At 39.7% G+C, this 27652-nt stretch overlaps 1 protein-coding gene across 18 annotated transcripts in view; it reads left to right on the top strand.

Annotated features, from left to right (window-relative positions):
• Positions 1-27652, top strand: part of pnpla7b (patatin-like phospholipase domain containing 7b) — a 496626-nt gene that overhangs the window by 351339 nt on the left and 117635 nt on the right. For all 18 annotated transcript variants that reach the window (XR_011356222.1, XR_011356233.1, XR_011356243.1 and 15 more), the window contains one exon: positions 9000-9156. Coding sequence is in view for 10 of the 18 variants with exons in the window: in XM_069933113.1 (XP_069789214.1) it covers positions 9000-9156 (157 nt within the window). In the remaining 8 variants the exon portion in view is untranslated. The remainder of the gene's footprint in view (positions 1-8999; positions 9157-27652) is intronic.

Genomic DNA, 27652 nt, shown 5'->3' with positions numbered 1-27652 from the left:
GTCCGCGAAGCCAAGCCAAAGATGAAGGTATCTGAATTTTTTTAATTCTAAATTTATAAATAATTTTTTTAAAAACACTCACCATGTCAGGTGTCATCTCATGAAAATCAAAAACAGAGCTAACATTTGAGGTCAATGATTTATTTTTGTTAGAATGAGGAAAAATTAAAAATGAGAGTTGCAAATCTAAAAACAGAAAATTCTGCCAGTACTCAGTAGGCCAGGCCACACCTGTGCACAGCCTCATGGAAAAAGGACCTTTGGCCCAACTCATCCATGCCAACCAAGATGCCCACCTATGCTAATCCCAAAAACGATAATGTTTATTGTCATACAGGTCTGAAGTTCTTGCTTATTGCGGCCAAACAGACACTGTTTTTAAAAAAAAACTTTGTTAATGTACATTGAATTACCATCCGGAAAGAGAGAATAAATATAAACGAGAATAAATATTCACAGTTATAATAGTGCAAGAAACAAAAGTGGCATTTCAATGGAGCAGGCAGATCTTTTTGTGGCATCAGAGTAGTTTATGTTTAGGGTGGTAAAGGAAGGTTCAAGAGCCTGACAGCAATGGGGGGAAAAATTGTTCTTGAACCCAGAGGTGCTGAGTTCAGGCCTCTTTACCTTCTTCCTGAAGGCAGTAGTGAGCAGAGGGTGTGACCAGGGTAATGGGGGTTCTTTATGATGTCTGCCTTCTTGAAGCAACTTTACATAAATGTTTTCAATGTATTGTAGGGGGAAGGGGGGTGGGGAGATCAGAGTCTATCATCGACCTGTCTATGTTTGCTACCTTCTGCAGCCTTCTATGTTCCTGAGCATTTAATTACCAGTGATACCAGATACTTTCTACTGTGCACCTATAGAAGTTTGATCGAGTATTTGACGACATTCCAAATCTCTTCAGACCTCTTAAAAAGTAGAGGCATTGGTGTGTGACCTTCATGGTTGCCTCAATGTGCTGTCTTCAGGAGAGGTACTCTAATATGTGAACTTCCAGGAACTCGAAGGTGCTAACCCTCTGTACCTCTATCCCATCAATGAAGACAGATATGTGGTCCCTTGACTCTCCTTCTAAAATCAACAATTAAACACTTTGGCCTTGTTGATAGCAAGATTGTTGTTCTGGCATCAGCCAAGTAGATACTTGATCTCCACCCTCTATTCTGAGTCATCATTTCCAGTTATTCGTAGAACAATGTTGGTGTTGTCAAACAATGTATAGATTGTGTTAGAACCGAACTTGGCTATGCAGTCATGAGTGTTACAGGGAATAGAGCAGGGGACTAAACACACAGCCTGTGGGTGCTCCTGTGTCAATGATTAGCTAGGAGGAGGTGCTGTTGCCAGTCCACACCAATTGAGGTCTGCACATCATGGAATAAAGGATCCAGTTGCAGAGGGAAAAACAATTTCCTAGTTTGATCATAGATTTTACTGTTATGATGGTGTTGAACAGTGAGCTGCCATCAACATGCTCACATGGTCCAAGTGGTCAAATGCAGAGTGGAGTGCTCGTAAAATAGCATCTGCGACGATAGGCTAACTGTTGTGGGTCCAGGTACTTCCTGAAACAGGAGTTGATTTTCTCCCTACCCACCCTCTCAAGAACATTCCAGCCTCATGCTCTAAAAATGTACAGAGTTGGTAGGTTAATTGGTTACTTGGGTGTATTTGGGCGGTGTAGGCTCATGAGGTGGAAGGGCCAGTTACCATGCTGAATCTCTAAATTAAACATTTAAAATTTTCAAAGTACACAGGTGCCATTGGTCAAGAGTCGTTGAGGTAAGTCACATCGCTCTTCTTGGACACTAGTATATTGGGTGTCCTTTTGAAACAGATGGGAAACTCAGATTGTAGCAGCAAGAGGTTGAAAAGATCCGCAAAGCATTCAGCCAGTTGATCTACACAGGTTTTAAGGATGTGGCCAGGTACACTGTCTGTTGACCCATTTGACCTCCATTCCTCTGGGATTTTTCCTATCCATGTACCTGACCAGAGCTGTCTCTATCTATCCAATGCTGACTCTACCTCTACCATCTCCTCTGGCTGCTTGTTCCATGTATCCACCTCCTTCTAGTCAGATCAGAACTGCACAGAACCCTCCAAGGGCTCAGGCCTAAAACTTAGACTGTCTTTTACTTCCTATGGATAGTATGTGACCTGCTGGGTTTCTCCAGCGCTTCTGTGTACTGTATCTGTACATTTTATTGTTTACCACAATTCTCCAAGAGTGGCCAAAACAATGTCTTGCACAGAGAGAAACACAAAAGTTTACAGACACTGTGATTGTAGTAAAAACACATCAAAATGTTGGAGGAACTCAGCTGGTCTTTTCAGTGTCTTTAGGAAACAAAGATATATTGCAGGCATTTCTTCAAGGCTTAAGCAGAATAAGCCAGAAACAGGTAATCTCAGAAAGTCTCCAAATTTAGCCAATGCTGGCTGGGCGATGAATCCAGACCAACAAAAAGGATAAGGGATGAGTTAAGAATTTATTGTGTTTGAGAGTAAGGATATGGAATGGAGAGACAGAGCTATGGGAAGGTGACGGAGGAAGGTGGGGATGGGGGTGTTTACTGAAAGGTCGATATTAATGCCATCTGGATGGAAGATGAAGTGTTGTTTCTCCAATTTGCGAGTGGTCTCAGTCTGGTAGTGAATGAGACCATGGACAGACATGTCAGCAAAGGAATGGGATGGAGAATTGAAATGGGTGGCCACTGGGAGATTCACACTATTGCAGCAGACAGAGCCAAAGTGCTCAACAAAGCAATCTCCCAATCTGCTTCTTAACTGTCTGATGTAGAGAAGAACACTTGCACAGAATATTTTGTGTTGAAGACCCTTTGTCAGAACAGTTCTATCGAAGGGTCTTTGATCTAATACATTAACTGTTTCTCTTCCAACAGATGCAGTCTGACTTGATGAGTATTTACAGCAGACTCTATTTTAGTTGAAATTTCCAGCATAGTTGTTTTTCCATTTTAAACCAGCATTCCTCTCGTGTGACCCACAAGGTAAAAATTATTAGTTTACTGCAACTACTGTCATTACCAGAAGATGGCGAAGGTTGTTTCTACGTGTGTCATTCCCTTAAAGCTCTGACTTAAATCAGTGTATCAAGTGTGTTGGGCAGCCAGGATTGCGTTTCGCACAGACTTAATTAGTTCAGAGATAAATTACATCCAGAATAACAGATGGTGTCAGATGAATTAAGTACTGAGTATCTGGTATTTCAATACAAGGATAATAACCAAAATATGTTATTCAATGCTATCAGGAGCACATGTGGTGCTTGAAACAAAAAGATTATTTAAGGAAATATTTAACTCTAAAACTCGGTGCACCTGAGTTGAGCTGTTCCACAGCACTTTGGCGGATGTCAGGAACCCACAGCCACAAATTGGAAGGAAGTTTCACAGTTTTCCTTATCATCACATTCTAATGCTGACCCTTTTACCCCAAGTTCCAGCCTCCACACTCTCTCCTCCCTGAACACTGAATCCACACCCCTCATCGGCAACTGCTGTAGAGTTGGGTCACCAACTCCGCAAATTCAAACCATTTAAAATGTATAGTCGGGAGAAATAATTGCTAAACATCCTGTTTAAACATTAGACTGCTTGAACCAGGGCAAGTTAAAAGAATCTGTGAAGAGCAGAGAGGTGGTGCAGGGGAGACCAGGCTGGAGAAAGAGAGAGCGGATGAGCCAATTCACATGCAGTCCTGGGAAATATCATCAGATGTGGCTGGAAAATCTCAATCAACTGCAGGAACTCAGTGGGTCGGTTAAACAGTGTTGCATTGAAATGTAGACCATTCATTCATTCCCACTGATGCTGCTCAACCCGTTGAGTTTCTCCAGCAGAGTATATTTAGCTTAAATTCCAGCATCAGGAGTCCCTGGAGTGGTAGAAAATCAGTTGGAAAGTTTTATCAATTGAGGAATGCTTTTTTCTGGTTTTTTTTTTGTTTGATTGACTAGCAAATGTGTCTTCAAAAACACTCTCATTGTGTACAAAGGATTGACCTTATCAAAGGTCTGCTGTGCATAAAGATTATGTAATGCCCTTTGTTAGCCATCAATCCTGGAGGGCATGAAATGTTTGAGATATCAGGTGCCATTTTACATTTTAACTGTTGGAATTACTGATTCAAGCAGAGGATCATCTATACAGTTTCCATTATAGCTTTTACCTCCAGTAGATTTGATGGGTGAGGAGTGGTTTGATTCAGGCGTGCGGATACAAAACACGATGTTAATGGAAGCACAAGACACTTGACTGGGCTTGTCAGTAAATCATTTACAACTTATTCCATTCCCCCCCCACAACACCCCATTGGATGTTCATGATATCACCCCTTCCTACTCTAGTCCTCATAAATGGAGCTGACTTTTCCATCCATGGATGCTGCCTGATGGGCTGAATGCCTCCTTCTGATTGTTCAAGATTCCAGCATCTACAGTTTCCATGATTCTCTGAACTACAGAAAAAAAAACCCAGTATTCAGCACCTACAGGGATTGGTGGATGCCAGATATGCAAATTTTCAAGTGGCTTGAGGCTCACTCTTACAATGCTTAGCATTAAGGATAAATATTTTAAAAGACTAAAGATAATATAAAATGTAAATTAATTTGATAAAAATCAGTATTGTAGTCCTTAATTATGTAAAGTACACTTTAATCAGGTAATTGCCATAACTTAGAAAATTTAAGTTCAAACCCTGGTCATTGGTTCTGTAACAGCATTGCGCTAACCGCTACACTAACCATGCTGCCATTATAATTCACACCCCCTTCTCCAAGTTTACAAATAAAGCCTTTCTAATATACTTAATAATAGACTCTTACTAGGCATGGATAAAGAGAAACTTTGAGAGAGTCACCCCAATGGCAAGCAGCAGAACCCAGCTCTTCATCCTGGGTGATGCCATTTTATTCAAACACAACTTTATTCAAAATTATTCAAATAGCTGCTAAGAGCAAAGCATGACCAAGGCACTCTGCTGGCTGAATATTTTCTCCCATCTTTACCAAAGGTGTATGTGTAACTTCAGAGAACATTTAATTTTACAATTATAAACTATTATTTAAATACATATTCTTATTTATTTTCATTTTATTTATTTATCTCCTTCATAGGATTGTGCAGGCCTGTGCAACATTTTTACAAGACCCTGTACTTGCAATTGTTACACCAACATTGCATTCTGCATTTTGTTTTATATGATTGCATTTCCTGCTGAATTGAAGCATGGATTGACTTGCCTGGATAGCATACTTTTCATTGCATATCGATACAAGTAATCATAAATTATTCAATTGTTGTGTTTGATCTTTCATCATGCTGAATGAATGTTCATTCATTGTCTCTCAATTTGTTGTGATTTGCTAACTTGAACATTTTGCTCATGAGAGCTAATGAGATAACAATGATAACAGGTTTATTGTTGTATAAGTTGTATACGTACATATGCAAGTAGGAATGTTGGTGCATATGTACATTGTACAATGTATATGACATTAAACTCATTATTGTTTCATGAGCTGTAATAAGTAAAACATTCAAGTTTGCAGGAGAGCTCACTGGAGTCTGTTGGCCAGCTTTGACTCATCTTCACAGCTGCCCAGAAGGGATAGACTTAGTTCAATAATAACTGAACTTATATATTGTTGGATCTTTTTAAGAATTAAGTTACTTCCCAAGAGCTAGTGTTCAACTCTGCAGCTTTGTGATGCTTTAGAAAGTGTAATTTCTCTTTTTAAATTGGCATAAGGGCTGATTGTTGAACTACTTTGCCAGCACAATTCTATCTTTAGCTTTGAATGGAATGCTCTACATCGTGCTGACCTAGATTACTGAATCTGGTTAAACAAGAAATAATTGGATGCTGCTGAATTACACAATTTTTAAAAAACTGGCACATGTAAGTTGCAGTTGTAGGACTGAATCCTTAGTTCCATGCCAACAATTACCAGATAGATTGATTAAACAATAGTGCAAAAATAAGCTACACTTTACAACACATTTTAAGTTCAGACAGTTCTTCTGAATCAACAATGAACTGCTGAAGGGACTCGGTGGCTCAGGTAGCATCCATGGATAAAAAAAAGATCAATCAACATTTCAGGTCGGGTCTCCTTATGGATATTTGATACCTTTCACAACTTCTATGGTGATTATTGTTCCATAGATTGCAAGTAATGACATGAAATCACTAACAAGGTGGAAACACATACAGCAATAACTTTCTGGAAGCAGTTGTATAAATAAGGGGAAAGAATTGCAGGATTAAGAGAAAGAAGCCTCTATCCTTAAGGACCCTCACCACCCAGGCCATGTCCTCTTCTCGCTGTTACTGTCAGGAAGAAGGTATAAGAGCCTGAATACTCATTGGTGCAAAAACAGCTTCTTCTTCTCTGTTATCAGATTTCTGAATAGACAAAGCACTTTTTTTAAATGCATTTTATAGCAATGTTATACTTGTAATGCTGTCACAAAACAACAAATTTCATGACATGTTCTTGGCAATAAATTATTCTGCAATAAGGCTGTGTGAAATATTCTTCTATAAATCAGATCTCATCGAAACAGATACAGTCAAATTCTACTATTGGCAGAGTATTTGCAAACTGTCATTTTTTAATTGATAATATTTAATAGAAGTTTCCAATTTCAATGAGTTAATTTGAAGAATTTGAAGCTTAAACGTCAATGAAAGTACTGGATAGTTTTTTTTAGAGTTGACAGAGCTGAATGGTTGCCTAGCAATATCACTCCTTGAGAATTGTATCTAGCTTATACTTAGTGGCATTAAACCAGGAATGGCAGCGCTGTTACTTCCCTTTCAAGTAAGGCTGATGGAATCTTAATTTGGGCAACATCTCTGTGAAGTGTTCAGCTCCAACTCGGTGATTTAGAAAGTGCCAGCAGATCAAATTGTGAATGGCATAACCCGGCACAATTTAATGAACTGTTCAGGCACATATTGATCAGATCATTATGCAATTTGCAACTATTTGAAATTTATATTTTATATTGATCCTTTTCCATAACTGTGCTAAATCTAATAGACTACTACCACTTAAGTGATCTCCCACAGATTATCATTCCACCTCCCAGCTTTAGTCTTCTAAAATTAAATCCAGAATTTGTCCTCTTTTTGTTATGCTTGCTATGTTATTAACTAAAGTCCTTTAACGTTGCATATTAAACTGCTGAAGGGACTTGGTGGGTCAGGTAGCATCCATGGGTAAAAAAAGGTCAGTCAACATTTCAAGTCAGGTCTCCTTATGGATATTTGATACTTTACTCAACTTCTATGGTGATTATTGTTCCATAGATTGCGAGTGATGACATGAAATCACTAACAAGGTGGAAACACATACAGTAACTTTCTGGAAGCATCCAATGAATCCAGTAGAATTCAGGATGTGTGGAAATTGGGGCCTCATGATGTGCAAGAACTTGGGAGAGCACGGGAATTGGAGAACTAATGAGTTTCAGAGAAGACCAAAATGCATAACTAGAGGGAGACAGATCCCAAGTATAGCATTTCATCTGAGAGATTGCACCTGTGATATCTCCTTCAATACTGGTATAAAGTTTTATGGGTGGATTTGTACTCAAAGAGGTTGAGTGGATGTTGAACCCGCAACTTTCTTAAAAGTGCTGAATGCGCTGACACAAAGTCAAAGCTGACAGGAAGGAAAACCTTTGGCAGAAATTTCCAAAGCTTGATACTAGTTTCAATTTCTTTTTGTGTTTTTTTTTAATAAAAGGTCGAATTCTACATATATATAAAATGGGGGAGAAGCTGGGAGAAGGGCCCAGAGATGATGGGATATAGGACTGAAAGTGTGAGAGGTATAGAGACAGGTTAGAGGGAGAGAGCACTAATAAGGGAGAGGGGAAAAAGTCCCTGCCCCACCCCCTTTCTGAATAGGCTTAAGCCTATTCATGCCTGAATAGGCATGAACCAACTTTTCCTATTTTAGGTCAACCCCACCTCATCTGGTCCCATGGTTTTCACCTCTTCTTTGTCAACTCTTGTACTTTTTTCCCTCCCTCTAACCTCTTTCTCCCTCCCCTTTTTAGTTTAAATTTGTTATCATCTGATTGTACACATAACCCAATGAACCAGTGTCTCTCAAGACCATGGTGCACTCACAAAAACACAAAATACACAGCAAGTACATAAAGATCACATAAATAATCAAAATAATTATAAATATTTGTGATGATTTTCATGATACTGTTCATCAATTTCACATCGTGAGGCAAAAAGCTATTCCCCAGCCTGGCAATCCTGATTTTGATGCTCCTTTACCACCCTCTTGATGGTTGGGGGTTGAAGATACTGTTTGCTGGATGGAAAAGGTCTTGAGGCCTAGTTAGACAATGTTCCCAGTAAGTTCCCTAGTGATCCTCTCGACTGTTTTTATTATCTTCTGTGTAGCTGCCATACCACACAATGATGCAGATAACTGTGGGCACATAGGACCTTAGTTTTATCATTTTCCTATCAGAAGGACTTTAACTCTCCACTAAAAACATTGGAGTGTCAATGTGGATTGAGTGTTCCAAATGTCTGCTAAGGGCTTTGAAATCTATTATCTATAACAGCACTATGAGACAGCTTTCCATGAAGTGCATATTCCATGTGTTAAAAAATGGATAGAAATTCTTCAAAGGGACAGCACTGAAACTGGCAATTGACCTGGTTAGTCTGGGCAGATGTTTTTACTTTCAACCTCTCTGTCTAATCTCAGTCTGTCCTCATGTCTTTCTGGTTTTCTTTCTCTCATGTAATCAACCAGTTCACTGTTGAAACCACTTGAATTATTGTCTGCACGGTTTCCTGTGTCACCCAGAATCAATTCAAGAAGTAGATATCGTGAAATCTGAACCTATTTTTAAAAATTACTAGTCTGCTTTGCTGGAAATGTTGGTCTGTATTTTGCAAGCTGATGAACTGTGCTTGTTTCTGCAGAGGTTGTTCTCAGGTGGGGATTATCCGAGCCATGCACGAAGCGGGCATCCCTATCGACATGGTGGGTGGAACCTCGATTGGTTCCTTCATGGGAGCACTTTACGCAGAGGAAAGGAATGCAAATCGCATGAGGAACAGAGCAGTTCAATGGGCAAAGGTAAAAGGGGCAGCCTCCCAACTATGACAATGTGGATCTATGGGGCAGGAGAATGAAGGTGCATTTTTGAGATTGCTTTAATTCTGAGATGACATTGCTATGATGCCGTGATCCTGGCTACAGAAAATACATTTTTCTGGAATTCATTTGTTCTCTTTCTGAGTCTGTTTTCATTTGAGAAATGCTGTTATAATTGTCATCTCACATCCATATCAAAAATATCTAAATCATGGTGCTATACCAGAATTGCCACTAAATTTCCTAAATTGTAGCCTGTGGATGATTTTATTTAAAATATATTTATAATAGGAAATGTGCCTTCAGATATTATGGATCTATAAAACAAACTGCTGGAGGAAATCAGCGGGACAGGCAGCATCTGTGGAGGAAAATGGGCAGTCAACGTATTGGGCAAAAGCAGGCTTTCAAAGAAGAATGTTGACTTTATATGTTCGAACATGGATACTGATCTCACCCACTGAGATCCTTGAGCAAGAGACTGCAGATGCTGGAATCTGGAGCAAAAGTCCATCTGTTGAAGGAACTCAGAGGATCAAGCAACATTTGTGGGAGGAAGAGAATGGAACAGAAAGAAATTATTCTTCTCTCATCGATGCCACTTGACCTGCTAAGTTCCTCTCGTAGTTTATTTTTGCTCCAATTTGTGCGTCTGGCACCTGGGGTGTCCGGCGCAAGGTCCTTTGCATTTTGTTGATTTCATTATATAAATCTACGGAGAGGTTGACACGACTTGCTGATGATCAAACCAAATTTGTTTTTGTGTTTGGTAATGAGGAATAAATTTATAGGTGTGAGGAAGGTGTTAACAGAACGATTAAGTAAGCACAAAAATGACACTTGGTCTGTATAATGAGTGTAAAGTTGTACAATTGAGGAATACAGACAAGATCTGGTAAATGATAGCAGGATCTTAGAGTTCCATGTTCACAGAGCGCCTGAGGTAGGAGGAGGGATGTGTGAGGTGGGTAAGATGGGATGTAAGAGCAAGGTCTCCAGTCACCAGACTGTGGTTCAGATGTGTCTGCAATAGAGCAGGCCCAAAGATTTACAATAACGTCACTTGGGTTGTAGATTTAGAGTTATGAGAACAGTCCCAGGCTGACATTGGTTTCTTTGGGATGAAAGAGACCGAGGTGAACTTTAGCTGAAATACTGAAAATTATCTGAGGCCGAGGAAGGCTAAGGAAACTACCTCCAACTTGACTGGACGGATAATGAAATTAGTGTTCTCACCCCGGCCATCTTTCTCAACATGCACGACAACTACTTGCCCAGGCACAAACTTGTGACCTCTAGTATTAAGTACAGCAGCAGCAGGAACATGGCATCACCAACACCTGTTGGTTCCCCTCCAACTAGCATACCATTTGGAAACCTTTCACCAGTCCTTCATCATTGCCACTTAATTTATGGAGCAGTCTATCAACAACATGATGGGAGCATTACACCAGAAGGACCTCAGGCACTCATATCTCAGCTTATTACCACTGCTTGAGAGCAATTAGAAATGGGCAATAAAAGCCAGCCTTCCCAGAGACACCTGAGATAAATCATATAAGCCTGTTCTACCAACTTCAAAAATTAATTACATATATTTTACATCCAAGTTCATCTGTTCCTGCACATCATTTACAACTCTGCCATTTAATTTATATTGTCTTAGCTTTTTTCACACTTGTGGTAAATTTCATCATCCACTTAGCTGCTTTTTCTGCTGGCAGGCTGCCAGCTTTTCCTCCTCTTCTACAAATGTGGGAATTGCAGACTCTTCTTCCAGAGATGGGGCATGAGATGTCCAGATGAGACAAACAGGTGGTTCCATTCATTAATGGAATTTTTAATGAAAAGATTTCCATCGATTTCTAATTTAACTTTATTCCAAACACAAAGCAAATGTTTTAAAATCAGAGCATCTTTTATAGATTTTGATTCCCATTTATAAATAAACTTTTCTAGTATAATTTCTCCTATCTTATTTAATTGTGGTGCCTTTTAATGATTTTTAAAATTAGGAAGTTGTAGAGCCCCTTGTTCATATTTCCATATTAACTTTTCTAATGACTTCCTTACCATTTTCCCTTTCCATAGAAATTTCCTAACTTGTTTATTTAAATCTTGAAAACATTTTTGAGGTATAGATATCGGTAAAGTTTGAAATAAATTTTCTTGGAAAAATATTAATTTTAATATAAGCAGCCCTCATCTCAACAAGTGAAGAGTATTCCAACATTCTCCTGACATGCCTTTTAATAGGCATAGAGGCTGTAGGGTGACAGGACTTGACTTGTATTGAAGGATACAGTCTTTAACCTGCTCTTTTTACCACAGTATTAATGTGGCTGGTCTCTGAGTTTCTGATCAAACAAGTTCAAGTTTATTATCATGTACAACCTGATGAAACAGCATCTCTCCAGACCATGGTGCACACACGAAAATACACAATACACTCTACATTACAATCACATAAATAATCACAATAAATATCTATCAATATTTGGGATGATTTTCACAGTTACAGGGTACCATTCATCAATCTCACAGCGTGTGGGAAGAAGCTATGGGGATCCTGATTTTGATGCTCTTGTACCTCCTTCTTATTTATGTGGGTTGAAGATACTATGATGGAAAGGATCTTCTTGGATTCCTTGAGCCCTATTTAGACAACACTCCCAGTAAATGTCATCTATAGAGGAAAGGGAGACTCTTGGCTAGTGATTGCCTCAGGAATTTGATGGTTGCGGTCTAGATAATATCAATGATAGCTAGTTAGACTTCTTTATTGCAGATGGCTATTGCCCACACCATTGTAATGCGAATCTTAACCTGCCACATTGGTTTATGTGCAAGTGTTGACTAGATCTTCATTTGCTGTGGAGTTGAAAAATGGATGTGAACATTTCACATTTATTCAGGAACATCTGACCTTATGTTGGAAGCAAATTCATTGATGAAATAGCCAAAGATGTTTTGAGCCTGTTATTTACTTCTTTGCAATTCATTGCACATCTAGGCTTTGTGTCCTGCCACATTTGAAAATTGTGCTCTACCCCAGGGCTGTGTCATCAGTGTACATTAAGAAGAGCAGTGCTTCTTGCATTGACCCTTGGGGAAAATCCATTGTCCACTTCTCTTTGGTCAGAATCTTGCATGACTGTTCTGCTTCCTGTTACTTAGTCAATTTTTTATCCATGAATGTACAGCCTTTTATGGGCTTCAATCTTGATGACGTTGATAAAATGCAATGATTGACAGCTGCCTTTGGAAGACCACATATGCCTCGTCAACTTCATCTCCCACATCGAATCATTTCGTTATTTCATCAGAGATAGCTTTTGTAATCATGTTAGTTTGACATGATTTACTTTTAACAAATTTATTCTGGCTTTCTCTCATCGATCTATATTTATCCAAGTAATTGCTCATATCTGTTCTTCATGTTGAGGTTTTAGAATTCCTGCAGCATCTGAGCTTAAACTGACAAGTCTGATCTTACTGGGTTTATCCTTGCACTCTTTTTGAACAAGGGTGTAGTGTTTGCAAATTTCTAGTTCTTGAGCACCACCCTTGAATCTGTTTGAAAGAATATGGCCAAGGCCTCTGCAGTTTCCTCCCATAACAACTTCGGACACATCCTATCTGGACCAGGTGGTTCATCAACAATAAGGCAGCTAGATTTTCCTGTACTGCCTTAATTTCCATTTCTACCATCCAGAATCTCAACAGCATCTTATTTTGCTGAGACTCCAACAGTATTGAATTTATTGTCATCCACAAAAATATATTGTATAGATGCACTGAAATGCAGCCTCTCCCTCCTTTGCTAAGTTTTCCTTTTGGCCTGTGATCAATTGCCTCTTCTCTTGCAACTTTGTGCATCTTCATATGCTGATATGATAGTTTTGAATTCCCTGTGATGTTTGCTGTCAGCCTTTCATCAGGTGCTCTCTCTGTCTTTCTTACTTCCTTTCTCTTATCAGCTCTAATATGTATTAACAGTTGGTCATCATTTATGAGCTTCTTTTTTCTGATCTATTTTGCTCTTGTTTTGATCTTTCAGGAAACTCTGGCTTAAACTCTGTTCTTCCCAATATGTCCTCAAGCTGAATCACCTCCACCTCAAAGGACAGATTGTGTTACGATTTCAGCTTGCCAAACTTTGAATCCTGGGTTACCACACATTTGCATCCTGTTGAAATTGGCCCTTCTTCATTTGATTGTGTTTACATTAGAGTGGTTTGTATCCTTTTCCAAAACTAGGTTTTATCATGTTGGCAATGCTCTTTCATGTAGGAGCCTGAAGACACACACTCAACATCATCTTCTCCTCAGCCATCAGGTTTATGAACAGACAATGAACCTATGGGCACTAACTTGCATTTTTCTCTCTTTTTTTGGCACTAGTTATTTATTTTTTAAATCTTGCATTTACAGAATTGTAATTTATAGTAATTTTGCACCTTGTTCTGCTTAATACTGCTGCCACAAAACAACAAATTTCATGGGTAAAACACAAAATTCTGCAGACACTGTGATTGAAGTAAAAACTGAATCAATATTTTTGGCTTGAGCCCTTCATCAAGGTATGAGCAAAATGTAGGCAGGCTTCTGAATAAAATGGTGGGGGAGAGGGGCAGAGCACAGGCCCACAGGCAGGAAGCAATAGGTGGATAAGGGAGGGAGGCACACCAGCAAACAGGGGGAGGGGGGTAGGCTCTGTGAATGGAGAGGGAAGGGGGTGGAGATCTGGAGGAAAGGTGTCAGAGGCATAGGGAAAAGAGGGAGAACAGGGAGTGGTTTAGCAGAAACCGGAGAAGTCATGACGTGTTCATGACAATAAAGCTGATTCTGATACTAAACGTTCTCCTCCTCCGCCCGCTAATTCTTGCTCAGTTTGCATTAGCTCATTTCCCACAGCCAAGCCCAGCAATGTGATCCTCCTTGTGATGTTGAAATACTTGGTAGTTCCTGAACACATTTCAGAAACTATCCCTCTATTTTCCTTCTGATATTGCCATTTCAATCTGTTTGTACTCTTGAAGGCACAGAAGAAGGCCCTTCAGCCCACCATGTCCATGCCATCCACTGCCCCACTTTCCTTCCCACCTTCTCCTGTCCACTGTCTCTGAATATTTATAATCAATTTCTGCCTTTTTATCTAGGTTTCTCTTACTTTCACAATGTTCTCATTCCACCTGATTAGTTACTCCAATGCTCACTACTCCCTATCTGTGGAAAACACTTTACCCTCTTCTCTCTACTAGACCTTCGTGTGTGTGCCCTGTACAGTTGGGTCACCCATGGTCGTATGGATTTGGTTCTGACTGTTCTTCAGTGGAAGTGTCCACTTCCCAAATCAGTACTTGGAATTAAACACTGATTAACATACATGATAAACTCTTGGGAGTCTCCATAACTATCTGTCCACTATTTTTAAACATTTGGAGGTTGCATATTTCCTTTTCTGCCTTCACTCTCTTGATCTATGGGAAGAGCAGCACACCTTGTTCACAAAGAACTCTGATTCACAGCTGGATCATGGTGATATCATCTGTTATCTGAGATCCAAAATCCTGAGCTGAAGTTCTTCCTGTTGACAGCACTTCCAACACCTGTGGTTAGCTAGAACACTCAATCCGAAATTCATCTAAGGCCTCAGATCTGGATTCCATGGGCTTCAGATGCTTTGCCAAAACTCTATTAGATTAACATGATTTGCAGCAGATGCTCAAGAGAATGGAAATTGTTTGTTTATTTATTTAATAGAGAGTGTATATTTTTTTTAAGCAAAAGGAACAAAGGTGTTGGAAGGGCAGTCATTTAGGGCTTTGAATAGGAAATTGAATAGGTGATTAGTGGGAAATAATTTCTGTGGTGTTAGTAAAAGTGTAGGGACTTGAGATTACCAGAATTGCATTACAAAGGGTTGTGTGGATGGGCTGAATGGCCATCTTCCGCAATGGACCAATTATATAATTTGATAAATGAATGAATGTGACTGAGAAAGAAAAACATCAAGTTGTCTTGTATGCAAAATGAAAAAGCATTTTCCCATCTCTGTTGCTCTAATTGTATTTAACGGTTATTTAGTGTGACGGATAGCCCAGTGTCACTGCAGAACTCAATTTTAGCATTGCATAAATATGTATCAGCAATGAGCAATACATTCAATAACATTTTGTTTGCCTGCAAATACAAAATGTTTTTCTTCATGTTTTGACACCCAATTTCAGTAGTGGGATATAAATCAGAAACTTTGACCAGCTGACTGCTTCCAGCATTTTATGTTAAAGATTATTTTTCATATTGACTTGTATACATCAGAAATACTTCATTTAATCACTTTAATCACCTATGTTTGGCTTGACAGACATTTGAACAATAAGGGGAGAGGACAATTATGGGGAGACATTGGACAAGTGCTATTGAGGCCAGGGTTTGATTTGGCCATGATCCTATTGAAAGGCAATACATGTTTGAGAGACCAATTAGTGTTCTCCTCCTGTTTCTTATCTTCAAGAATGGGCAAGCTTTATCCCTGCACTGGGTCCTCAGCCCATGTGTCATGCTGTGAATCTGCATTTCACTCCCATTCTAACCGTATCATTCATGTAGTGTCCAGTAATACTAAATAGAACCTTATGTAATGCTGATGTCCACCCTTGTATTCATTAGCCCCTTGTTATTTTTTTTTTGCATGTGTGTATAACCCTCGAGTCATTTCTGTATATGGATATCTATTTTTCCACGCTCAGGTGCTATAGTTTTTAATTTTAGAAAGCATGGTTGTATATCTTAAATGGTTATGCACCACCCCCTACACACAAAAAATCTCATTGCGTTTCCAAGAGGACTGGGAGCACTCACTTGCTGTTCAAAATAACACTCCAATTCATTTAGAGTTGGGACAATTTTTCTTCTCTTCCTCCTTTTTTAGAGGGTGAAAGGTGAGGGAAGCAGTGTCCTGGAATGTTTTAAGGCACTAGTATGTAGATACTTGCTAAGATAGCGAGTAAAAGGAATGCCAAGTTGAGGTTATGGTCAAATCAGCCATAATCTTAGTCTTGCCAGTCTGAATAGACTATTCCTGCTCTTGGTCTGTTCAGATGGTGCCATGTGATGTCTTCTGAGCTCAGAGGACAGACAACCTCAGTGTAGCATCTCATTTCTTCTTTCTTTGGCTTGGCTTCGCGGACGAAGATTTATGGAGGGGGTAAAAAGTCCACGTCAGCTGCAGGCTCGTTTGTGGCTGACAAGTCCGATGCGGGACAGGCAGACACGATTGCAGCGGTTGCAGGGGAAAATTGGTTGGTTGGGGTTGGGTGTTGGGTTTTTCCTCCTTTGCCTTTTGTCAGTGAGGTGGGCTCTGCGGTCTTCTTCAAAGGAGGTTGCTGCCCGCCAAACTGTGAGGCGCCAAGATGCACGGTTTGAGGCGTTATCAGCCCACTGGCGGTGGTCAATGTGGCAGGCACCGAGAGATTTCTTTAGGCAGTCCTTGTACCTTTTCTTTGGTGCACCTCTGTCACGGTGGCCAGTGGAGAGCTCGCCATATAACACGATCTTGGGAAGGCGATGGTCCTCCATTCTGGAGACGTGACCCATCCAGCGCAGCTGGATCTTCAGCAGCGTGGACTCGATGCTGTCAACCTCTGCCATCTCGAGTACTTCGACGTTAGGGATGTAAGCGCTCCAATGGAGTAGCATATTGACATTTGCTTCGATCCTATATGGAATCCCAGCCCAGATTATGCTCTGGAGTAGGACTTAATTCAAATATCTTTGGAGGCAAATTTTTCAAATTTAGATATGCAACACAGTTACAGTCCCTACTTGCCCAAAAGCCTGTTCCACCCAATTAACCTACAACCCCTGTACGTTTTTGAAACGTAGGAGGAAACCGAAGCACCCGAAGGAAACCCACATAGACATGGGGAGAACGTTCAAACTCCTTTCAAACGGTGCTGGATTTGAACCCTGGTCAATGGTGCTGTAACAGTGTTGTTCTAACTGTGCTACCCAAAATAAAACCAATCAGGCAGAAAACGTAATCAGCTTTTCAGGGAGAGTAATGCAAATATACCGTAATGATACCGAAGATGATCGATGCAGACTGGAAGGGGATTTTATCCTGAATTGGTGCAGGTGTAAGGTCAGAGCTGAAGATAACTGAGCAAGAGCCAAGCCAGTTTACACTCCTAGTCTGAGTATAATTTTTAGCAGATTAGCTGGCTGACAATTGCATTCATAGCAGGCTGTTTCTCCAGCTTTGCCATGCAACTTCTCGCCACGGTCACGTTGTATGTAATCAGCATTGCATCTCCGTGATCTACATCCTTTTTGCCTTCATTTCATTCTCTGGTTGGCTGGTGAATAAATAAAAGTGGCAGTCAAGAAAAGACCAGCTGCTCCATTAAGATCACTTTGTTTGCAAATCGGCTTTACAATTTTCTCTTGAAAGATTGGCCTTTGCTTCAACCATACCCTGCAGCAAAGCATCCTGAATTGCAGCAATCCCCTGTGTAATAACATCCCTCTTAACCTTTTTGTGTGCTCTTTAATGATCTTCAAATCAATGGCTCCTTGACATTAACTTGTCATTCTTTATTCACATTAAAATGGATTAAATCTCCTTCTGAAGTCTGGAAATAATCCCAGTATCTCGAGTCTCTTTTAATAACTGTAATTTTCCACTGCTGATGTCCTGCTGAATCTACATTGGATGCATTGTTTGAAATGCTTCATTTCTCTGAAACTGCAGCCTAAACAATGATTTGGACTTTTTCCTTCATTACATCTTCATATCTCGCACACCCAAATTATTTTTAATAAAACAGAAAAGAGCTGTATGAATGAATTGACAAAGGTTTAAATGCATTACATTTTAAACATGTATTCAGATACACAACACTTTGAACGTGCAGGTGTTCAAGTATTGGGCTTTTCCTTGGACATCACTAATGAGCAAATTACGATCAATAACAATGATATCAGGTTAACCTTGGAAATGACTCTATTACATCAATGAAATGTGTTCTTCAATATGATAAAGTAGGAGGCCAATAATAGATTTCATTTTGCTGTCTCAATGTTGTTGTAAATGAGGAAATAGTTCATTTTTCATATGTGATTTATAATCAAGAGTGTTCAAAGAGAAGAATGAAGTAGCAAAGAGATTTAGGATAAAAATTGAGGAGAGACTAGGCTGAATAAAATTGCAGTCCCTGGATCATAAATTAGATCAGCCATGAATGGCGTATTGAATGGCAGAGCAGGCTCGATGGGCCATTTTTGGCCTACACCTATTCCTACTTCCTTTTCCTAAAATTGACTGCTGGGGTTTTTCAACCACTGCAGAAGCTCATATGGTCCTTTAAGCCAGTTGACATAGAGACTTGTACTATTCTACATCGTAGGAGGAGATAATGGGATGCTACATCACTCAATGTTTCTGATGGGGCTTCCTTTTCTTTTTCAAGGTTGAGACTCTTTGCTGGCTCTTGTAAGGCACACAAAAGAAAGCTTTTCATTGTACCTCAGTGCATGTGCCTTTAATCAATCTGAATCTAAGTATCAAGGAAATTTATGACATAAGACGTGTATTTGAATCATCAAATTCATCCTTTTTTTTTAAATGTTTTAAAATGTTTATCCATACATGTAATCATAGCCAAATATAAAATACAATTACCAAATATTAGGGTCAAGTCCATTATACATGGTGTAAAACCCCTCCCACCTGAACAAATCCCCAGAAAAAGAAAGAAATATGAAAAAAAGCATGAAAGAAAAGAATTAAGAGAAAATTAAAGAAAAGCAAGGAAAGAAATCCGATTGCCTGAAGACCCCCCTCACCACGCAGCTCTGATAATTTACATCTTTTAATTCTTCCATGGAGATTAACAAGGTTCTCAAAGTTTATGGAAAACATCTATAAATTAATTCCTGCAATTTGTAAATATGGCTGCCACATTTTTTTAAATATATCATATTTATTTCTCAAATGATAAGTAATCTTAAAAGGAACACAGTTATGCATTTCTGTGTTCCACCACTTCATACCTAGATTAGAGTCCAATTTCCACATTACTGCTATACCTTTTCTTGCTACTGCCAACGCAATCTTTGCAAATTCTTTTTGGTGTGTTGATAATTTCAATTTTGGTCTTATTCCTACAACATTATCTAGTAAAAATAACAATGGGTTTTGTAGAAATTTAATTCCTGTCACCTGTTCTAAAAAAATTGCCAAATTTATCCAAAAGGGTCTTACTTTAGAACAGGACCAAGTAGAATGTAAAAAAAAAAGTATCAATTTCCTGGCCTCATCTAAAACATTGATCTGAAAAATCTGATTTTAATCTATTTAACTTCTGTGCCATGAGATTTAATTGATGTAAAAATTATATTGAACTAATCTATATCTAACATTTATTGTGTTTGTCGTACTATCTCAGCATAACTATGACCAATTTTGTTTGTCATTATTAACATTTAAATTCATCTCCCATCGCTGTCTGGATCTATGTATCTCTTGTTTGTGAGTCACCTTCGGCAATAAAATGTACATACCTGAAATAAATTTCTTTATATATCTATTGAGAATCACCATTTTCACCTCACCACATTTTGGTAATAACATTGTTGGACCCAATTTATCTCTTAAATAAGCCCTTAAATGATAATAACAAATAAGTGTATTTTTTGTATTGCATATTTATTTTTTAATTGTTCAAATGACATTAAATTTCCTTCTTTGTAGCAACCTTCTATATATCTAATTCTTTTACAAGTCCAAATGTTTAAAAATTGATTATCCATTGAAAATGGAATAAGTCGATGTTAGATCAGAGGGATTTTGGGTAGCACAACCCCCTTCGTTCGTTATAATCAAATGTTAATCAAATGTTTCAAAAAAGGTGCCTCCCTCTCCCCAGATATTAATTTCAGTGCCCATTTTATATAAAGTATTCTAATATTGATTTCTATTTGAATCCATGCTGACTTCTCCTCTTCAAAAAAATGAAGCTAGAAACCTCATTTGAGCTGCCTTATAATAATTTTTAAAATTTGTAAACTATAAGCCTTCTAACTCAAACTTCCTTGTCAATTTCTTTAAAGAAACCCTTGACATTTTTCTCTTCCAGAGAAACTTTCTTATATATTTATTTAACTCTTGAAAAAACTTTATGGTAACATCATTGGCAATATTCAAAATCGGTATTGTACTCTAGGAAATATATTCATTTTAACACAGTTAACTCTACCCATTAAGGTTACTGGCAACGTATTCCACTTATTCAAATCTTCTCCAGTGTTTTTTAAGTAAAGGTAAATAATTCAATGTATAGAAATTATTTAATTTATTATTTACCCATATCCCTAAATTTGTCAGCCATTTAAATTGTATATATTTTGGCACTGACTATAATCCCCTATAGTGCTCTGTTCTCACTACTGCCCTCAGGAAAGAGGTATAGGTGCCACAAGACTCGCACCACCAGGTTCAGGAACACCTGCTTCCCTTCCAATATTTGACTCATGAATGACAAACTCAATCAGAGACTCATTTAAGGACTCTTACTTGTGCACTTTACTTTTTTTTGTCCTATCGGTATTGCACAGTCAGTTTGTTTACATTCATTTTCTGTTTACATTTCTTCTATTTGTTTGCATGTTTATGCTGTGTACAGTTTATTTTTTTCACTAACAATTAGTGGTAATTCTGCTGCGGCCACAGGAAAAAGGAATCTCAGGGTTGTATTTGATATTATGTACTCTGACAATAAATCTGAAATCTGCTCTTTGACAGGGGCGTTGCATGTAGATTTTCTCAATTGTGAGGAGAGATTTTCCTGTGATGAGTCCACTCCCATTTGCAGGGCTTTCCTACAACCCACTATCATTGGTGTCGTCAGAAAATTTGTAGATGGTGTTGCTGTTGTACTAAACCACACAATCATACAGTAGTTGTAACGCGAGTAATGCAGAGTGCTAAGTATGCAGCCCTGAGATGCTCCAGTACTCATGGAGATTGTGAAGGAAATGAGGAGATGTCTGACCAATCCTCATTGATGATGGTCTGGAAGTGAGGAAATCTAGGATCCAATTACACAGTGGGGTATTGAAGCTCAGTGTTGAGGGAATGATGGTGTTGAATGCTGCACTGTAGTCGATAAAGAGCATCCTGATATATGTGTCCTTGCTGTCCAGGTGTTCCAGGGCTTTGCGTAGAACCAGTGAGATGGCATATGCTGTAGACCAGTTACTGCGGTTGGCAAATTGGAATGGATCCATGTCGCCTCTCAGACAAGAGCTGATATGTTTCAACACAGGCCTCTCAAAATAGTTCATCACTCTGGATGTGAGTGCCACTGGTTAGTAGTCATTTAGGCAGGTTACCCCACTCTTTGTGGCCACCTTTATGATTGAGGCCTGTTTGAACAGTTAGGTACTGTGCCCTGCTGGAGTGAGATGCTAAAGATATCCGTGAATACATTGGTGAAGTGCCAGTTGATGAAGTAGACAAAGACGATGTGGTCAAACAATAATCATGGCTTTTATTAGCAGAAATTCATGGTACAATAATGAAAAACAATAAATGCATATACAGTTATATCCACGGGGAGTGTCCTTAACAGTAGAGATAATGCACAGCTAATGTTAGTAGAGCAAGGTTCGCCAGAAGGGAGACAGGCAACTTGGCAGACATTCACCACAGTCTCCCCCAGCAGAAGAAGGGTTAAAATCAAAAGGACAGCTGATAGTAAAGACTGAAGCAAGCGATACATGGATCCATGTTTGGCCTTGAGATACTCTAACAGCCAAAATACACCAGTATCTAGCAAGCAATTGAAATATAATGAGATGTTTTATGAATATGTCAGCATATCAGGTTGTTTACGAATTCTGGTGCTTCGTCTCAAAACAGGTGGCGCCTTTGCAACCTTGGGAACTGGTACAGTTCCTGGGTCTGTAGTGTGGGAAGGACTGGCTTCTGGACCTACTCAAGAATCGCCAGCGTGAGGCAGTGGAGCCTCAGCATGGCCATCTGAAAGATTACTAGGGGTCACAGGCTGGGGGGGTGAGTCCAACCTCTCAACTCCCTCTGAGTAGGGGTGCGAGGAAGGGGCGAACCAGGCGAGGCCAGATCTCTTAAGGGTACAGTATCAGTACTCCTGTCTGGGAATTTAACATGAGTGTAGTTGGGGTTAGTATGCAGTAACTGAACTGGTTGGACTAGGGGGTATGTTTTACGCCCTCGACCGTGGCTCTTCAGCAGCACGGTTCCAGGCTCAGATAAACAGGTCCATCACAGTTCCTGATTTCCTAGGAAAGGCAAACATACGTTCATGAGGTGTTTGATTTGTTGCAGTACACAATAAAGACCGAATAGAATGTAGTGCCTCAGGCAGCACCTCCTGCCACCGGGTAACAGTCTTCCAGACTGTAGCATTAGCCCTTTCAACCTGCCCATTGCCCTGTGGGTTGTAGCTCATGGTACGGCAGGTGGCAATCCCCTTTCGTAGCAGGGCTCACCGCAGTTCAGCGGTCATGAATGCTGAGCCTCTATCAGTATGAATGTAATTGGGAAAACCAAAAATGCTGAAAATTCTGTCAAATGACTTAATGACAGACGCTGACGAGACGTCAGGGTAGGGTATCGCAAAGGGAAACCTGGAACATTCATCAATTACAGTGAGGAAATATACATTTTTGTTACTGGAAGGTAACGGCCCTTTAAAATCTAAGCTAATCCTCTCAAAAGGTCGGGTTGCCTTGATGAGAGTGACCTCTGGAGCTTTGAAGTATTGCGGTTTGCAACCTGTGCAAACAGGACAGCTTTTAGTCAGTTTCCTGACTTCTTCCAGAGAGTAAGGAAGGTGGAGGGGAGGGAGCACCTCCCTAAATGCATTACTCTTTATGTAGTGGAAGAACCTCGTGACTCCTGGGTGACGCAGTCTGCTATGGATCTCTTTTAGCCCCTCCAGCTGAGCACCAGCAGCAGATCGTGACAATGCGTCAGAGGGATCATTTAACCTGCCCGGTCTGTACTGGATCTCATAATTATGTTGAGAGTTCTATTCGCCAACGTGCCATCTTATCGTTCTTGATTTTACTTTTGTGTTTAGTACTGAACATGTAAGCTACAAATTTCTGATCAGTGTCAAGAGTAAATTTTCTGCCAGCTAGAAAGCGTCTCCAGTAGCGAACAGCTTCAATAATAGCGTGGGCTTCTTTTTCAATGGCAGGATGTTTAAGTTCAGGTACGCGTAACGTACAGGAGAAGAATGCCACAGGTCTGCCCTTTTGATTAAGGGTTCCTGCCAAGGCACAATCTGAGGCATCAATTTCCACTTGGAATGGGACATCCTCGTCAATGGACGAGAGTGCAGCTTTGGCAATATCAGCTTTAATTCTCTTGAAAGCCTTCAAAGCCATTGGAGAGAGAGGAAAAGATTTAGTGTCAAACAGAGGCCGTGCCTTCGTGGTGTAGTCTCGAACCCATTTGCAGTAGTAGGAAAAGAATCCCATATACCTTTTAAGGGCATTTGTTGAGTTTTAGGGTGGTAATTTCTTAAGGGGGGCCATTCTTTCCGCGTTGGGGCAGATTTCACCCTTGCGGACAATGTAGCACAGAACGGGTAGCTCTGTCGCATTGAACACACATTGAACATACCCTGTAATTCACACGTCCTAGCAATCTTATCCATTTCCCTCTGAAACACTGACACACCATTCGTGATTCCAAAATGTACCCTTTTAAACTGGTATAACCTCCCCACCAGCCTCAAAAGCTGTATAGGTTTGTTCCTTTTTTTTAATGGGGATTTGGTGATAAGCTGCTTTGAGGTCGATAGTGGAGTACACTTTGTATTGCGCTATCTGATTAATCATTTCATTGATGCATGGCAGGGGGTAGGCATCCAGGTTAGTGTTACGGTTGATTGTCAGGCTGTAGTCAATAGCCAGTCGTTTCTTAGTGTGATTTTTCACAATTACCACCTGGGTTCACCACGGACTCTTACTGGGTTCAATTACTCCTTCTTTAAGCAATCTCTGGGTCTCAGCTTTGATAAACGCACGATCCTCTTTCCCATCCTCTTTCTCACGAAACTCCTTCCCATCCATGCCTGGCTCCTTCGCTTGCTCCTCCCTCCCCCTCTCTCCCTCCTCAATGATGCAAACGCACTTTAAGGTCAGGCTGCCATTTTGCGGGACTGAGCAGCAGCCCCATGCTGAGCCATGACCGTACCATAGGTATTGCTATGGTGCACACTGCTGCTGCTTCTTCTGCTCCCTCCTCTCCACCAGGCCACTCATCCCCTCGCCTGCCAGCTGCTTTGCCCAGACCATGGATGGCGTAGCCTAACAGCGGATGTGTGTCACTAGCCACCTGATGATCAACGGGGCAGCGAGCCAATGGAAAGCAAGCTCCACTCAAACTGGAAGTAGATGTCATTCTCCTTCCGGCTGACTTGTCGTTTCGTAACTACGGGTTGTTCATTATTCAGGCGTTTTCAACCCCCAGTATAGTGAGTGAAACTATATTCAGTATTAAAGCACTTTGTATAATTCTAGCACATTCTCCTTTTGCCTGACATTCTATGACTTGCATCAGACAAGTATCCTGTATGCCTTTGTAAAATATGTGGCCCACTTGTCTTGCTAACCATTACATTTTGTGGGCATTCACTACACTGTCCTCCTGTGCACTTCTTCTCAATGTCCTCCTATTTAGTTTTCTGCCTTGGTACACCTCCCTAAATGCATTACCTCACACTTCTGTTGATGAAATTCCTATTGCCACTTCTCTATACTCCTACAATTAAAAGTTACTCCCAATTTGTACATAGCTAATTTTCAAATGACTTGCAAATTTCTTACATTTTACAGTCTAAATCATCAATGCTTACATCAAAAAGCAAACAGCCGAATAGTGAATATTGCAGCACTAATCTGGAAATAATCCTCCAGCCATGTAGTCAGTTCTTAACCATTACCCTTAGTTTCCAGTCACTAAGGTATCTTTGGATTGCCTTTCTTCCCTGGATCCCATGTGTTTTTACTTTTAAGATCAGTCTGTCAAATGGGCCCTTGTCAAAAGCCATCTGAAAATGTTGATAGATGGGTTAGCAAGTTGGGAGAGGAGACAATGGTTGGTATATTTATGGACATTGTAGAGGGTCATCAAATGATACAGGTATGAGTAGAGCAACAAGAGATGGAGTTTCATATGATCAGGTATGAGGCTTTGCACTTTGAGAGGCCAAATGTAATTTAATGGCAGGACCCTCAACATGATTGATGTGCAGAGAGATCTGGGAGTCCAAGTCCATCGGTCACTCCAAGTGGATCGGGATATGGGATGCTTGCCTTCATTGGTTGGGGTATTGAGAATAAGAGTAAGGAAGTTATGTTGCAGTTATAAAACATTGGTTAGGCTGCTCTTAGAGTAACATGCCAAATTCTGGTCATCCCATAATAGGAAGGCTTTGGAAAAGATACAGATTTATCAGGATACTGCATGAATAAGAGGCCATAACCTGTGGGAAGAGGTGGAACAAACTTGGGTTTTTTCTTTGGAATGTTGGAGGCTGAGAAATAACCTGATAAAAGTTTATAAAACCTGAGAGGTGTTGATAGGGTAGATAGTCAGAATCTTTTTCTCAGGGTAAAAATGTCAAATACCATCTGTATTCCATTGAAGACGGGGAAGGTGGAATTTAAAGAAAATGTATAGGCAATTTTTTTTTACGCAAGAGTGGTAGGAGTCAAGAACAGGACTCCAGGGTAAGAGATACAATTGTTTGAGACTTTTAGATTGGCACAAGAACATGCAGGGAATAGAGGGAAATGTACAGGCAGAAAGATTTGGTTTCATTTTGGCATTGTTTTCAGCCAGGCCTGTTCCAGTGCTGTACTGTGCTCACACAGTCTGCCTCAAATACACTGCCCTCATCATTACTTTTCCTTACCTCTTCACAGAATCATGTTGGACAGTCATGACCTTCCCTTCATTGCACGCTGGCTGTTTGTGATTAAAGTGTGACCTTTTGAATGAAGGTTCATGCTGTCTCTGAGAATGGATTCTAATTGGCCCACCATTTAAAGTAAAACTAACAGGCCTGCATGTACTCACATTTTCTCCTCTTTCTTCTTCTCAATGGAATACTGCTAGTAATCCTCTAACTGGGAATGATTGAAAGATGGTTTTAGAGCAGTGGTTCTCAACCTTTTTCTTTCCACTCACATACACTTTAAGTATTACCTATGCCATAGGTGTTCTGTGATTAATAAGGCATTGCTTAAGGTGGTATGTGGGTGGAAAGAAAAAGATTGAAAACCACTGTTTAATTGTCCCTAATTGACTTGTTATGGGGTAATGACAATTTTTCTCAAGCAAAATATTTCAGTAACAATTGGGTCTAGAGCAGTGATTCTCAATCTTCCCTTCCCACTCACATACCACCTTAAGCAATCCCTTACTAATCACAGAGCACCGATGGTATAGGGATTACTTAAAGTGGTATGTGAGTGGAAAGAAAAAGGTTGAGAACCACTGTTTTAGAGCCTCTCAAATTTCTCTCATGGGGTTTTATGGATGGCCTGGGAAATGTTCCATCTTGGTATGGCATTTTATCTTTTCTTAGAAGTACAGTATTAAATTCACCAGTACTTAGTATTTTGCCCATTTCTTCCTTAATTACAACATCAGCATTGTTGTCCTTTCTTAAAAGATAGTTTGCAAAGTATTTTTCACTAAGAACTCGAACCATATTCCTTACACTCCAAACATTACATTTACTTGCTCCATGTCTTAGCTAGGCTCTTTTTCGTTATGTACAATGTTATGAACTAACAACTCTTTCAATTATTTTTGGGACAAAAGGCACTAACATAGGAACAGTAATAGAAAATTCACCAGACAATAGTTTATTAAACTATTAACAACATAACATTTCTTACTTAACTCTAAACCTAACCCACTATGCATAAATGTGTGTGTATAATTAAAGTCCCACTCTGAAAAGTCAAACATTAAAACTTCAGCATCATTTTAGTCTTGCTTCAAGATCTTAAATTTTCAGTTCAGAAATAATTATAAAGTGCTTTTAGACAATTTATCTTCAGGCCTTTTTACTCACTACGTGGTGATTATCTTCCACGATGAATTATAAAACCCAGAAAAAGGTTAATCAGATGTGGTTATCCTCTTCCACGATGAAGTCACAAACCAGACGAGAGTTAAACGAAGTGGCCACACAAAAAAAGAGACAGCAAAAAGGTCTTCCTTATTTCAAAAGCCACTGATTCTGTGTTCCCCCTTTCCCAGTAGTAACACATAAAAACAGCAACAATTCTGATAACTGTAGCTCAACCGTATCTTTAACAAGGTTTCTATCCCTGTGTCACAGGAGATTTGACTTCTGTACTCTCCCAAATGAACTCTTCCAAAACTGAACTCAAAATGTCTGAA

This window comes from Narcine bancroftii, chromosome 1 (assembly GCF_036971445.1).
Source record: "Narcine bancroftii isolate sNarBan1 chromosome 1, sNarBan1.hap1, whole genome shotgun sequence".
NCBI lineage: Eukaryota > Metazoa > Chordata > Chondrichthyes > Torpediniformes > Narcinidae > Narcine > Narcine bancroftii.
This window is presented reverse-complemented; position numbering and strand designations above follow the sequence as displayed.